At 50.1% G+C, this 14665-nt stretch overlaps 1 protein-coding gene across 6 annotated transcripts in view; it reads right to left on the bottom strand.

Moving 5' to 3' along the window:
* The window catches only part of RNF213 (ring finger protein 213), a 120767-nt gene that overhangs the window by 54074 nt on the left and 52028 nt on the right, over positions 1–14665 (bottom strand). For all 6 annotated transcript variants that reach the window (XM_053570645.1, XM_053570644.1, XM_053570646.1 and 3 more), the window contains 7 exons: positions 11062–11235; positions 10245–10394; positions 6362–6948; positions 5430–5595; positions 3774–3991; positions 2358–2498; positions 2090–2254 (listed from right to left, as the gene is read on the bottom strand). In XM_053570645.1, the coding sequence (XP_053426620.1) occupies positions 2090–2254; positions 2358–2498; positions 3774–3991; positions 5430–5595; positions 6362–6948; positions 10245–10394; positions 11062–11235 (1601 nt within the window). The remainder of the gene's footprint in view (positions 1–2089; positions 2255–2357; positions 2499–3773; positions 3992–5429; positions 5596–6361; positions 6949–10244; positions 10395–11061; positions 11236–14665) is intronic.

The raw sequence follows: 14665 nt of genomic DNA, 5'->3' as shown, positions 1-14665 counted from the left end.
GTTGTCCACCTAGACCTTGAGTGTCTTCTGCTCTGATGGAGGCTGTCCACCTAGACCTTGAGTGTCTTCTGCTCTGACGGAGGCTGTCCACCTAGACCTTGAGTGTCTGCTGTTCTGATGGAGGCTGTTCACCCAGACCTTGAGTGTCTGCTGTTCTGATGGAGGCTGTCCACCTAGACCATGCATGTCTGCTGTTCTGATGGAGGCTGTCCACCTAGACCATGCATGTCTGCTGTTCTGATGGAGGCTGTCCACCTAGACCATGCGTGTCTGCTGTTCTGATGGAGGCTGTCCACCTTGACCTTGAGTGTCTGCTGTTCTGATGGAGGGTGTCCACCTAGACAATGCGTGTCTGCTGTTCTGATGGAGGTTGTCCACCCTAGACCAAGAGTGTCTGCTGTTCTGATGGAGGCTGTCCACCTAGACCTTGAGTGTCTGCGGTTCTGATGGAGGGTGTCCACCTAGACCATGACTATCTGCTGTTCTGATGGAGGCTGTTCACCCAGACCTTGAGTGTCTGCTGTTCTGATGGAGGGTGTCCACCTAGACCATGACTATCTGCTGTTCTGATGGAGGCTGTCCACCTAGACCTTGAGTGTCTGCTGTTCTGATGGAGGGTGTCCACCTAGACCATGCATGTCTGCTGTTCTGATGGAGGCTGTCCACCTAGACCTTGAGTGTCTGCTGTTCTGATGGAGGGTGTCCACCTAGACCATGACTATCTGCTGTTCTGATGGAGGCTGTCCACCTAGACCTTGAGTGTCTGCTGTTCTGATGGAGGGTGTCCACCTAGACCTTGAGTGTCTGCTGTTCTGATGGAGGGTGTCCATCTAGACCATGACTATCTGCTGTTCTGATGGAGGCTGTCCACCTAGACCTTGAGTGTCTGCTGTTCTGATGGAGGGTGTCCACCTAGACCTTGAGTGTCTGCTGTTCTGATGGAGGCTGTCCACCTTGGCCTTGAGTGTCTGCTGTTCTGATGGAGGCTGTCCACCTAGGCCTTGAGTGTCTTCTGCTCTGATGGAGGCTGTCCACCTAGGCCTTGAGTGTCTTCTGCTCTGATGGAGGCTGTCCAACCAGACCATGTGTGTCTGTTGTTCTGATGGAGGCTGTCCACCTAGACCATGCGTGTCTGCTGTTCTGATGGAGGCTGTCCGCCTTGGCCTTGAGTGTTTGCTGTTCTGAAGGAGGCTGTCCACCTAGACCATGCGTGTCTGCTGTTCTGATGGAGGGTGTCCACCTAGACCATGCGTGTTTGCTGTTCTGATAGAGGCTGTCCACCTTGGCCTTGAGTGTTTGCTGTTCTGATGGAGGCTGTCCACCTAGACCATGCGTGTCTGCTGTTCTGATGGAGGGTGTCCACCTAGACCATGCGTGTCTGCTGTTCTGATGGAGGCTGTCCACCTAGGCCTTGAGTGTTTGCTGTTCTGATGGAGGCTGTCCACCTAGACCATGCGTGTCTGCTGTTCTGATGGAGGCTGTCCACCTAGACCATGCGTGTCTGCTGCTCTGATGGAGGCTGTCCACCTAGACCTTGAGTGTCTGCTGTTCTGATAGAGGCTGTCCACCTTGACCTTGAGTGTCTGCTGTTCTGATGGAGGCTGTCCACCTAGACCATGTGTGTCTGCTGCTCTGATGGAGGCTGTCCACCTAGACCTTGAGTGTCTGCTGTTCTGATAGAGGCTGTCCACCTTGACCTTGAGTGTCTGCTGTTCTGATGGAGGCTGTCCACCTAGACCATGTGTGTCTGCATTCTTGCTGATTAGTTTCTAAGAACTATCTACTGGGTGATCTCGTCAGTGTGGTGCCACCTGCCAGCTTGGGACAGTTTATTCTGTGGATACTAAGGAGGAACCAACCCCAGGGCCTGCCTGCTTCAGACTTGTCCCTGGGGCAATGAACTAGGATCACGGACACTGTGCCAACTCATGAACTCCACTCTCCATGGGCCTAAAAGCAGAGCCATTCTCATCTCTCAGATCCCAGCTCATACCCTTTCTGCGTTCTTAAGGAACCCAGCCATGACAGTGCCCAGCCCAAACAATGAGATGGCCACAGCAGCTCAGCGCCTCTGCAAATGTGTCCTCACCTCGGAAAACCTCTCCACTTCAGCGTTGCTATGATCCTTCTTGCCAGACATCAACATCAGTTTGTTTAAAAGCTCCTTCAGCTCTTCTGAAGAGTAGTTCCGTAGCTCCTCACGGCCACCGTGATCCTCTGGGAGGATCAGGCATAGAACTGTGTCAGGGGAAACCTGCGAAAGGCCACAGGTTAGAGGTGGCCACTCTGTGGCAGAAACCCCTGAACTTACAGAGCCTGTGTCACCCAGAGCTGTGCCTGGGACTGGGGTTGCTCACCTTCTGGCCTCCTTTGGGGGCCTTGATCTCATAGATGCCTTTGCTGTTGATGGCGGTGGCCAAGGATAGCGACGAGAGTTCTACAGACCCGTGACTTTCCTTCACTGTTTTCAGCCACTCCAAGTTCCTGGCAGAATCGAGCTATCGGGACAGAAGGAGAGGTACAGGCCAGGGTCCCACCGACCCCTTTCTTCCTCTTCCTCCTCCGGCCTCCTCCCTCTTCTGCTCCACAGAGCAGGCTCCTTTCACCCCTCCCCAGGATGCAGAATGCAGCCGCCCACCAGCCCCCCTGGCTGGGTCAGCTTGCCCAGTGTGCTCCTGATTGTGCTTCTCAGGACCCCTGCCACTCAAGGCTATTGTTTCTGTGCAAAGCTGCAGCCACCTTTGTACCTGTGCCTGGCACCCTGACTGGCCTGCACAGAGCACATGGCCTGCATTTCTGGACACATGGATGAGGGTTAGCAGCCACAGGTCTAGCCTAGCTGTCCACTCTAGGAGCCCTGCCAGGAGGGACAGTGGCTGTCACAGGGCCGGGGAGTACTGAGTGTTAGTGCTTTTGGGGTCCCTGAGTGTAATCAGAATAAGTAAGGAAAAATTGCACCAGGGACGTTTGGCAGTGTGGGCTTCTGGCGGGAGGACGAGGACAGCTCCATCTCCTCGTGCCTCTGTCACATCCTCCCCCCTCCAGTGGAGGGGCCAGCTATCCTGAGCGCCCTGGGCACCTGGACACAGTCAACTCTGACCCTGGTACAGGAATTTTATTTAAACTTAACTGTTCATTTTTTTCTCATAAAAAATAATCTGTATTAATTCTGGAAAATACTCAAAAGTGACAGAATAAAATTTGAGATAATTATTACCATTCAGAGAAAAATATAGGCATCATTTTTGCATATTTTCTTTTAGTATTTTTCCATTGTTTGTACCATAGTTTATTCTTGCCTATAATGTAATTTTGTATCCCATTTTCGGACAATAGGATGGATAACGAATTTCCATTTATAAAGAAAAACTTTCTATTTATTTATTTATTTTGAGACAGAGTCTCACTTTGTTGCCCTCAGTAGAGTGCCGTGGCATCACAGCTCACAGCAACCTCCAACCCCTGGGCTCAGCCTCTGGAGGAGCTGGAACTATAGGTGCCCTCCACAACGCCCAGCTATTTTTAGAGACAGGATCTCTCTGGCTCTAGCTCAGGCTGGTCTGGACCGCGTCAGCTCAAGTGATCCGCCTGCCTTGGCCTTCCACAATGCTGGGATTACAGGCGCGAGCTACGGCACCTGGCCCTGAAAAACTTTTCTCACATTACTTTCAGGGGTGTGTACAAGTCTATGCTGTACTGGTGTGCCCCACCTGCTTTTCCTACTGCGGCTAACGCAGCGCTTCATTTACCTGCTTTGCAGCCAGAAGACTTACCAGTTTAGTAGGCAGGTGCTGGTCACTGTCCAGAGCCTTCCACAGGTCTTCCAGATGTTCCATAAACACAAGGAAACCTGCTTTCGAGTCCAGCTTATACAGCAGGGGGGCATAGCCCTGCACGGCGTCGTGGAAGCAGGCCACCCGGTCCACATCGATGTCATTTTCGCCCGCCGAGATGGAGGCCAGGTCCACAAACACCTTCAGCTCCGTGATGCCTGGGAGGAGAGGAGAGGAGAGGGCAGCACGGGGCCTTTCCATGAGGGCACAAGGCTCCGTCCTGGACAGGAATCTTTAGTGATGCTATAAATAGATGTTCAATGAAGTTTTAAGGTTTTATTTGCTTTCTGCTTTCAATAAGAATCTAGGTGTATGGTGGCAGGCCTGTAGTCCTGGCTACTCAGGAGGCTGGGGGGAGGGTTGCTTGAGGCTGGGGAGTTCAAGGCTGTAATGAGCTATGATGATGCCATTGCACTCCAGCCCAGGTAACAGAGCAGGACCCTAGCTCAAAACATAAATAAATAAATAAATAAATAAATAAATAAATAAATAAAAGGGATCTAGGGCACTTAGTCTTTCACAGCATATCCACACACCAGCGACCACTACCCAACCTTTCCTGAAGAGCGGTGTCCCAGGCCCTGCGCTGGGCTTCTGCGGACCTCATCTCCTTCAATCCACACATTACCATCTAAACAAAAGAAACTGAGGCTCAGCTGATAAATAATATGTTGACAATTAACTATAAAAAACTAAGAGAAAAAAAAAAAAACTGAACTAGACTCGGCACCCGTAGCACAGTGGTTACGGTGCCAGCCACATGCACCAAGGCTGGCGGGTTTGAACCTGACCCGGGCCAGCTAAACAACGACAACTGCACAAAAAAATAGCTGGGCGTTGTGGCAGGCACCTATAGTCCCAGCTCCTTGGGAAGCTGAGGCGAGAGAATTGCTTAAGCCCAGGAGATCAAGGTTGCTGTGAGCTATGATGCCACAGCACTCTACTGAGGAAGACATAGTAAGACTCTGTCTCAGAAAAAAAAAAAAGATAATTCTTGAGCTAATTATTAATCAAAGGAGGTGCATCAAACTGATCAAACCAGACCAAAGAGGCCAGGTGTGGGTGGCTCACACCTCTAATCCCAGCACTGGGGAGGCTGAGGCAGGAAGGTGGCATGAGCCAGGCACTGTAGGCTACAATGAGTTATGAGTAGCCCACTCTCCTCCAACCTGGGCCACAGACTGAGACCCTGTCTCAATACAAAGAAAATGACAAAGAGCCAGAACAGACTCTGACTCCCCCCCGCGCCAACCTGACACCAGCGTCCACCTGCCCGTCTTTCCTCCCTCTCCTTCCCTCCTCTGAACACTGTCAAAGGCTCCTAAGCTACAGAACTAGGAAGGCTGCTGTAAATATACAGCATTAATGCAGATGATGGGACACAGTCTCTCCATGGGCAAGAGCTCTCTTTGTTCAACCCAAAGGAAAAGCTGAAGGGCACAGATTTTTAAGAAAATGACTTGACCAGCATCAGCAAGCCACAGTGACTCTCTACCTGAAGAACACACATGTGACCAAGGGGGTGCACTTCCCAAAGTCTAGGGACACCACACAGAGAACCACCTGGAAACCCCCTGCAGGACCCCTGGAGTCTACCTTCCAGCGCTTCCTGCACCCAGCTGATGAACTCCTTCCTCAAGGTCAGTGCCTCCAGACATCGGCACCGCTCCGGGCTGATGCCCTGCAGCCACTTCTTGGCTTGGATAAACTGCTGGCTGATCAGGACCAGTTTCTCATGGCGAAAGTCATTGAAGTTCTCAGTCTGCAAGGCAAAGCTCTAGTGTGGACTGGAGTCGTTGCGTGCAAACCCAGAGTCTGTGAGCACCAGCACCATTGATCCGACAGCCCATCCCTCCCCGGGGTCCTGGACCTGTGGCTGCCGCAGGGGTTCACCTGTTTCTCTGTACCTGACACCGCTGACACTCAACGCGAATGTTAAGACCCATTCCTCACAGTACCCTACCCGCTGCCTGTTATCCTTTCTGCTTCATCAACAAAGAAATAGGCCCACGGTGGTCATTGGCTCAGAGACACACTGCTGGGATTTGAGTGTGTGTCTGATTCCAAACTTTCGTGCTAACCTTTAATCACTGTCATACTGGTCTGTACTCTCACAGAGGCATACATACCTTATAAACGCTCACCTAAAAACAGAAAGCAAAAGACTGACTCACTGCTTAACTCTGACAGAAACAACTTGTCATTCACTGCTTCTCGGCAGCACTAGGAGATACGACTGGCTAGCCAGCAGAGTAACCTAAAGAGGACTGTACTAAAAAAGGATTGCTGCCCCTTCCTGAATTCTTGATCTTCACACTGACCTGAGCGAGTGAGTGTGAAGGTGAAAGTGAATCCTGTAGCACCTTTAGGCCTTAAGCACAACACGAGCAGGAACCCTGGAGGGAGCTGCTAGTCACCCCCTGCAGCATTTAGAGCCAGAAGCCGGCACCTCTCCAGGAGGCTGTGGGAGGGGGAGGGGCCCACCCCCACCCCCACCCCCACCCCAGAGTCCCCAGCAAATAACTCACAAAGTGTAATAAAGTGTGAAGGACACTGAAGTCACCGGTCAGTCCCAGAACCTCTTTGACCTTCAAGATGACCTTGGCTGAGTGGACAGCCTGGTGCAGGTTATGGTATTCCTTGATCTGCTCGACTCGCTCCAGGATCCAATCCCTTTGGACCTGGCTGTGCACAAAACACATGGTCTTGAGCTCTGTAAGCAGTGCGCTGTATTTATTCACGAAGTCCTTGAAGATAACATCAATTTCTGCAAAGGTGACCTCTCCTGATTTCAGATCCCGATAAAACTGAGTAAACTTCTCGTAACAAGGATGATACAGATAATCGTAAGTCTCTTCAAGCTGCAGCAGTTGCCCTTCTGATTCTTCTTCAGGCTTACTCAGCAGCTTTGCAGCTTCTTCCCAGAAGATCTGGAAGGTGTGGCTGTCTTTCAGCAAGTCTATGTTTTTAGCCATTTCTTGGATTTGGGGGCTCAAATGGTAATGTGTTGTGCCTTGCAGGGGTGAGGTGGTGGGTGGTGTCACTGTCAGGGCTTCATTTAATCTCTTGCTGCTGAGGTCCTCTGCGTGTCTCTGTGCTATCTCTCCAACATCCACTTGAGAAAGAGTAAGAACACAGTAGAAGTCAAAGCTCTGTGATGACAACCTTTTATTTTACTTTCCCAGTATTTACTCTGCTCAGTTGTCTAAGGAAGCCCCAGTGAACACAGCTCAGTGAGGATTCAAAGGTTGCCCTTTCCTCAGGCTCGGTCATCGATCTTCCTAACAAAGAAAGCGTCCTACCTCTGGGTAGAGACGACGGTTTGGAAACATGCGTCGCTGCATCTCACTCCAATGACAGAACAGCAATGGTTTTTAAAAAGTCAAAAGCCAACAAGGATGAGAAGAGGAGCAGAAAAGGAGAGACCAGCAACAAAATGTGGGAATTTGAAAACGAGCTGTACCAACAGTAAGCGACATTGGTCCTGAGAACACAGAGTGCTCAAACCACAGTGGGGAAGGCTGAGAGTCAGCAGGCTCCCCACAGGCACAGATGCTGGTCGCACAGGTCATTGGAAACTAGGAGGACTGCGCACGGTTGGCCATGTCCACCCCGCCGTGACGCAGTAGGTAGGCGGCCCCTCCTCCATCCCGGCATGCGGCCCCACTGAACACTCGGGATGCAGAGCTTGGGCCTGTGCTTCTCCCTCTTGGCTCCCAGAAGCCTGGCACCTGACCTTTATGCTCCAGGCAGAGAATGGACATCTGATCAGCCCAAGAGAGGAGGCCCCAAGACACACCCAGCTACACAGGCTCACAGGGCAGCTCCCCACCCAGAACCCAGCTCAGACCCGCAGAGCTCTAAGCCCATTTATTAGGGCTCTCCGTTAATTAAAACTAACAAGAATTTCCAGACATAGGAAGAAAGTCAAACAAAGCAACAGATGAAAGCCACGTGGAAGAAACAGAAGTATGCACGGCCTCTGGAGAAGCATGAGCGTGTCAGAGAGCTGGGCCACTGCAGCCATGGACAGGGCTGGTGACGCCGGAAAGGTCACACAGAGAAAAAGGGTCCCTTTAAATTAAATACACAGAGGGTGGGGCAGTGCCTGTGGCTCAAAGGAGTAGGGCGCTGGTGCCACATACCGGAGGTGGTGGGTTCAAACCCGGCCCCAGCCAAAAAAACTAAAAAAATAAAAAATATAAATAAATGTACAAAGGGAACAAAAAAATGTATACGACCGTAAGAAAGGAAACATGCGGTATTATATTTATAATGCTCAAGTCACGTTTGACTTATGCAATTACAAGTAAGCAAATGAGACTTGTACGCATCTTTGGTTGTCTGTATATATTGAATATTACAATTTTTTCTTTTTTTTTTTTTTTGAGACAGAGCCTCAAGGTATCACCCTGGGTAGAGTGCCAAGGCATCACAGCTCACAGCAACCTCCAACTCCTGGGCCTAAGCAATTCTCTTGCCTCAGCCTCCCAAGTAGCTGGGACTACAAGCGCCTGCCACAACGCCTGGCCTTTTTTTGGTTGTAGTTGTCATTGTTTGGCAGGCCCAGGCTGGATTCAAAACCGCCAGCTCTAGTGTATATGGCTGGCTCCTTAGCCGCTTGAGCTACAGGCGCCACCTGAATATTACCATTTTAATGCAGTTTTTATCCTTTGGTAAAATATGTTTATATTTTTTGGCACCCTCTGTATACATGAAGGCTGAAATTAAAAATTTAACAGTTTGGAAGACCAAGTTCTAAGGAATTCTCTTAGCAAAGCAAAAAACAGAGATGGAAAATAGGAGAGAAAATTCATAAAAGTCAGACGACCCTTCTACGAGGTCCCATGGCCAAGAGAAAAAAATAATTAAATAATTTCAGATAATTTCTCAGAGCTCAGATTTCCCAGGACTTCGATGTCTAGATTAGAAAGACCTGTCTACTAACTCCCAACACCACAGATGAAGCCAGGGCGCACCGGGAAGTCTGGGTGACTGGGAACAGAGACATCCCCAGAGCTTCCAGAGGGAAGATGACATTCCACACACAAATGGCTGGTCTAGCATGAGGGCAGACCTGAGGAGGCACGCAAGGGCGCAGGAAAGTGGCAGAAGATATGCCCTACAAAACACGGCAGGGACAAGCAGCAAGCAAGGGAGATGTGACGGGATGCCGACCCGGGAGAGGCAGAGGCAGTCCCCAGCAGGCGGGAGAAGACCTGGGGGCCGCATCAAGTCCAGTTTTGAGAAACTGTTTCTCGAAGTCCTAAGCGATTGTCTCGAGAGGAAATGCAGGCAGTTGGTAGAGTGTGGGGTTGAATTAGAAATAAATACAATGAAGACAAAGCAAATGACAAGAAATGTAATTCTATAGAAAACAGATTGTGTAAGAAATGCAAAGGGACCCTGGTCTATTTCCTGGCTCTCCCGTGAACAGTGTATTTACGCAATCAGGATGATTTATACCCTGAGTCTCAAGCCACCTCAAATTATAACATAACAGGGAGTCATGGGTGACGGGAAGGTTCTGTGTACGGAGCACAGATCTAAGCCCTCATCTTTCATGACAATGATTAATGCTGACACCAGAAAATCTGGGAGACATTTACACGTTATTTACAGACATGGCAGAAAACACCAAAAAGATGACTCTGAAACAGGTGAAAATTACTCTCTTATACATACAGCTTTGTTAAAAATTTTTTTAAGAAGCCTTCTGTCCACGCAGGGTACAGTGGCTCATGCCTATGATCCTAGCTCTCTGGGAGGCTGAAGCAGGAGGATCCCTTGAGCTGAGGAGTTATAAACCAGCTTGAGCAAGAGCAGACCCCATCTCTACTAAAAATAAAAAAACTAGCTGGGTGTTGTAGCAGGTACCTGAAGTTCTAGCTACTGGGGAGACTGAGGCAGGAGGATCTCTTGAGCCCAAGAGTTTTAAGTTGCTATAAGCTGTGACACCACGGCACCCTACCCAGGGCAACAGATCAATACTCTGTCACAAAAGCAAAAAAAAGCCTTCCCTGCAAAATACAGCTCTGCTGCCATGGCCCATTTTTACTGTTTTCCTCTCACCCGTAGCCCGCTTTGTTTATGCCAGTTCTTTCTTTTTTCTTTTTTTTGAGACAGAATCTCACTATGTCGCCCTCAGTAGAGTGCTGAGGTGTCACAGCTCACAGCAACCTCAAACTCTTGAGCTTAAGTGATTCTCTTGTCTCAGTCTCCCAATAGCTGGGACTACAGGCACCCTCCACAACGCCCAGAATTTTTTTTTTTTTTTTGTAGTTATCATTGCTGTCTAGCTGGCCTGGGCTGGGCTCGAACCCACCAGCCTCGATGTTACGTGGCCGGCACCCTACCCACTGAGCTACGGATGCCACCCCGTTTGTGCCAGTTCTTAAGCATTGATACCACCTTGTACCAGATGCTTCACGTTCTCAAACAACTTCAGGAGGCTATCAACGTATCCTCTCTCTCTCTGCAGGAAAAGTAGTTCGCTCTTTCTCCAATCCAGAACTTTCTTCATGTTGCATTTTTTCTCCTGGGGTGAAAGACTTTTTTCCTCTGGAAAACAACACAAGAAAGTGACCCAACAGGGCAGCACCTGTGGCTCAGTGAGTAGGGCGCTGGTCCCATATGCCGAGGGTGGTGGGTTCAAACCCAGCCCCGGCCAAACTGCAACCAAAAAACAGCCGGGCGTTGTGGCGGGCGCCTGTAGTCCCAGCTGCTTGGAAGGCTGAGGCAAGAGAATCGCGTAAGCCCAAGAGTTAGAGGTTGCTGTGAGCCGTGTGACGCCACGGCACTCTACCCGAGGGCGGTACAGTGAGACTCTGTCTCTACAAAAAAAAAAAAAAAAAAAGAAAGTGACCTAACAGATCAAATAAACGCCATTTTCCGTGGCAGCCTGTGTCTTCTCCCGCCTTTGAACATGCTCCACCTTCACTGCTGTGAGGATGTAGGCTGTTCTCATATGACCACTGGATGCTAAGTCACCTGTTCAGCGGCACAGAAGAAAAGCAGAGCAGGAGCTCTTGGTTTTCCATTATTTTATCACTTTCTCATGATTTCCCTAAGATTTATAAACCAATCCCTATCAGCTTACTGGCAAGAGCCACTCATTACAAATGCTAAGAAGATCCCGTCTTTACAAAAGCGCACACATAGACACAAACAACTCTGGTCTTTGCAATTCCTCAGCAGCCGCAAATGCGCACCTCAAACTGACACTTACTTAGTTGCCAGATGTCCAGAAACTGTTTCTCGTGCTTCATAATCAGCTCCAGTTGTCCAACTAAAACCGCCCCACTGACGAGGTCGCCAGCAACTTTTGTGAACACAGAGTCAGCAGTGGCCATCAGCTTCTTGCCATCCTCTGTCATGTTCGCTAATATCTTCTCATCAGATCCTGGTGGATTATGAACAGTTACAAGAGTGGACTTCCCACCTCTCGCCCCACTGTTGCTAACGTGGGAATTCCCATGAACCTCGTTTTGCCCCAATGTCTATAAAAACAAGCCAGAGTCGGTCAGCACGTCCAGATGTGCCCACCACCACCTTGGCTCTGTGCCCACCCAAACTCATCTCCTGGATGACTTCTTGTTTATAAAAATGACTCCCCCAGTGGTCAGAACCAGCCAGAAGAACCACCTCTCTTAGGTTTTTAAAACTGCCCCCTTCAGTATACTGAATATATTTCTTTTTTTTTTTTTTGTAGAGACAGAGTTTCACTTTATGGCCCTCGGTAGAGTGCCATGGCATCATACAGCTCACAGCAACCTCCGACTCCTGGGCTTAAGCGATTCTCTTGCCTCATCCTCCCAAGTAGCTGGGACTACAGGTGCCTGCCACAACGCCCGGCTATTTTTTGGTGGCAGTTCAGCCGGGGCCGGGTTTGAACCCGCCACCCTCGGTATATGGGGCCGGCACCTTACTGACTGAGCCACAGGCGCCTCCCCTGAATATATTTCTTAAACTGCACATAATCTTTAAAATCCCCCGTTTTGAGCAGATTCACAGCAGCAGAACGGGTGCAGTCACTCTCAGCAGAGAATGAACAACAAGACGGGCTCACGGGGCCACTTGTACAGCACACAGACACCAGTGTGGCAACATCACACTCTGCGTGTCTTAGCTGTCTCACAGAACTTGGGATGTGAATTTGGGGATCAATTGAGAGGGCAGAATTTTTAAACATGCTTCATTTAAACACTAGAAGATTTCTGTAATTAGAGTCATACAGTATTAGGAGAAGTTACTAAGCACATCTCTACCAGTAAAAACAAATATAGGCCAAGCACGGTGGCTCATGCCTGCCATTCCAGCACTCTGGGAGGCCGAGGCAGGTAGACTGCTTGAGCTTACGGGTTTGAGACCAGCCTGAGCAAACATGAGACCCCTTTGCTACTAAAAATAACACAAAAACTAGCTGAGTGTTGTGGCAGGCACCTATACTCCCAGCTACTCGGGAGGCTGAGGCAAGAGGGTCATTTCGGCCTGAGAGTTTGAAGTTGCTGTGAGCCTTGACACCATGGCACTCTACCCAGGGTGACAGAGTGAGACTGTCTTGAAAACAAACAAAAAATATGTGTGTATACACACACACATATATATGTATATACACACACACACCAAAGATGTCTTGGTTACTTCTAAATTTTTGCAATTGTTAATAACAGTAAAGCTTTACTCTTATTAACAATTGCAAAAATTTAGAAGTAACCAAGACATCCTTCAGTAGGCGAGTGGATAAGCCAACTCTTGCCCATCCAGACAATGGGATGTTACTGCTCAGGGGGGCTCACGCCTATGATCACAGTGCTTTCAGAGACCAAGGAGAGAGGGTCACTTGGGGCCAGGAGTTTGAGACCAGTGATGAAATCCCATCTCCACAAATTTAAAAAATAGCCGAGCATGATGGCGCATGCTTATCATCCTAGCTTCTCAGGAGGCTGAGGCAGGAGGATCACTTGAGGCCAGGAGTTTAAGACCAGCCTGTTCTCAAACTTACTGCAACATAGCAAGACCCCATCTCTACAAAATACACTTTTAAAAATTAGCCAGGCATGCTGGCTTGCACCTGCAGTCCCAGCTACTAGGGAGGCTGAGGCAGGAAAAGTGCTTGAGCCTAGGAGTTCAAGGTTATGAGGAGTTATGATCTCACCACTGTATTCCAGCCAGGGCATAGAGTGAGGCTCTGTCACCCCACCCCACCCCCGAAAAAAAGACCTACCAAGCCATGCAAAGACATGAAGGACCCCTAAATGCAGCTGGAAAGGCCACTTACATAGATTCCACTACAGGGCATTCTGTAAAAGACTACAGGGGAGAAAGTTGGGCAGTGGGCAGCGGGGGGGCCAGGAGGGAGTTGAGGGGCGGGGCCCAGAAGTGGGGGGGGCGGGGCTACATGGGGAAGGCGTCAAGGGGGCGGGGCCACGGGGGAGGAAGTGGAGAGGTGGGGCCACAGAGGAGGGAGTAAAGCAGGAGCGAGTTGGGGGCGGGGCTCAGGGGAGGGAGTTGGGGGCGGGGCCACAGGGGAGGGAGTCGGGGGCGGGGCTCATGGGAGGGCGTTGGAGGGGCGGGGCCCAGGGGAGGGAGTTGGGGGCGGGGCCACAGGGGAGGGAGTCAAGGGGGCAGGTGCACAGGGGAGGGAGTGGGTGGGTGGGGCCACAGGGTAGGGAGTGGGGCCATGGGGCCACAGGGGAAGGAGTGAAGCGGGAGGGAGTGGGGGGGGCCCAGGGGAGGGAGTAGGGTGGCAGGCCACAGGGGATTTGCAGGGCAGGGACACGGCTCTGCGTGGTGCTGCAATGACAGACACATCAGGGCACGTGTGTCCAAACCCACAGAACGCACAACACCAAGAGTGAACATTAATGTGAACCTCGGACTTCAAGTTAATCATAACGTGTCAGCAGAGGTGCGTCAGTGCTGAAAAGTGCACCAAGCCAACGCAGCCTGTTAAAAACAGGGCACTGCCTGTGGGAGCTGGGGTAGGAGAACTCTGTACTTTGTTTGATTTTTCTTTAACCCTAAAACTGCTCTACGAAAGTTTATTAATTTAAAAACCACAGAAATAATCTTTTCAGGTGAGGAGTGCTGACTTAACACAGGCCACAGTCCCCATCAGTGAACTCCTTTTACCCACAACTACCCAGACACATAAGGTGCTCAGCAATTTTTTTCTTTTTTGGCTGTCCCAGTTATCTGGTGAAACTGAGACACACAGTTATCTAAACCTGGGAGTTTTAGTTCCAAATGCAATGCTTTCCCACTAAAAGATCTGTCTACAGTCTTACAGAACTGAATGTAACATTTTTAGACCAGTATGTCTCTCTCTCTCTTTGATCACAAAATACTTGGGGCGTGGGGCGGGTGGGAGGATCAGGCAGCACAGCCCTTCACTGTCTGTTAGGTCAGTGTGGGGCTGGACATTCTTCACTGATCTCCACACAACAAGGAGTGGTTTGAGAGCAAAACACACCTGGGTCTGGATTTTAAGTCCTTAACACTTAATCCTTGAGACCTCGCGGACCAACATTGCATTCGACAGCTGTTTCCTCCTCTAGAAACTGGAGGCCTTAACAAGGCCACTTAGAAAAGACTGTTTCGGGTGGCGCCTGTGGCTCAGTCAGTAAGGCACCGGCCCCATATACCGAGGGTGGCAGGTTGAAACCCAGCCCTGGCCAAACTGCAACCAAAAAATAGCCGGGCGTTGTGGTGGGCGCCTGTAGTCCCAGCTACTCGGGAGGCTGAGGCAAGAGAATTGCTTAAGCCCAGGAGTTGGAGGTTGCTGTGAGCTGTGTGAGGCCACAGCACTCTACCGAGGGCCATAAAGTAAG

Source organism: Nycticebus coucang, chromosome 18 (assembly GCF_027406575.1).
Source record: "Nycticebus coucang isolate mNycCou1 chromosome 18, mNycCou1.pri, whole genome shotgun sequence".
In the NCBI taxonomy this organism is placed as follows: domain Eukaryota; kingdom Metazoa; phylum Chordata; class Mammalia; order Primates; family Lorisidae; genus Nycticebus; species Nycticebus coucang.
The sequence above is the reverse complement of the archived record's forward strand: the minus strand, read 5'-3'. Positions and strand labels throughout refer to the sequence as shown.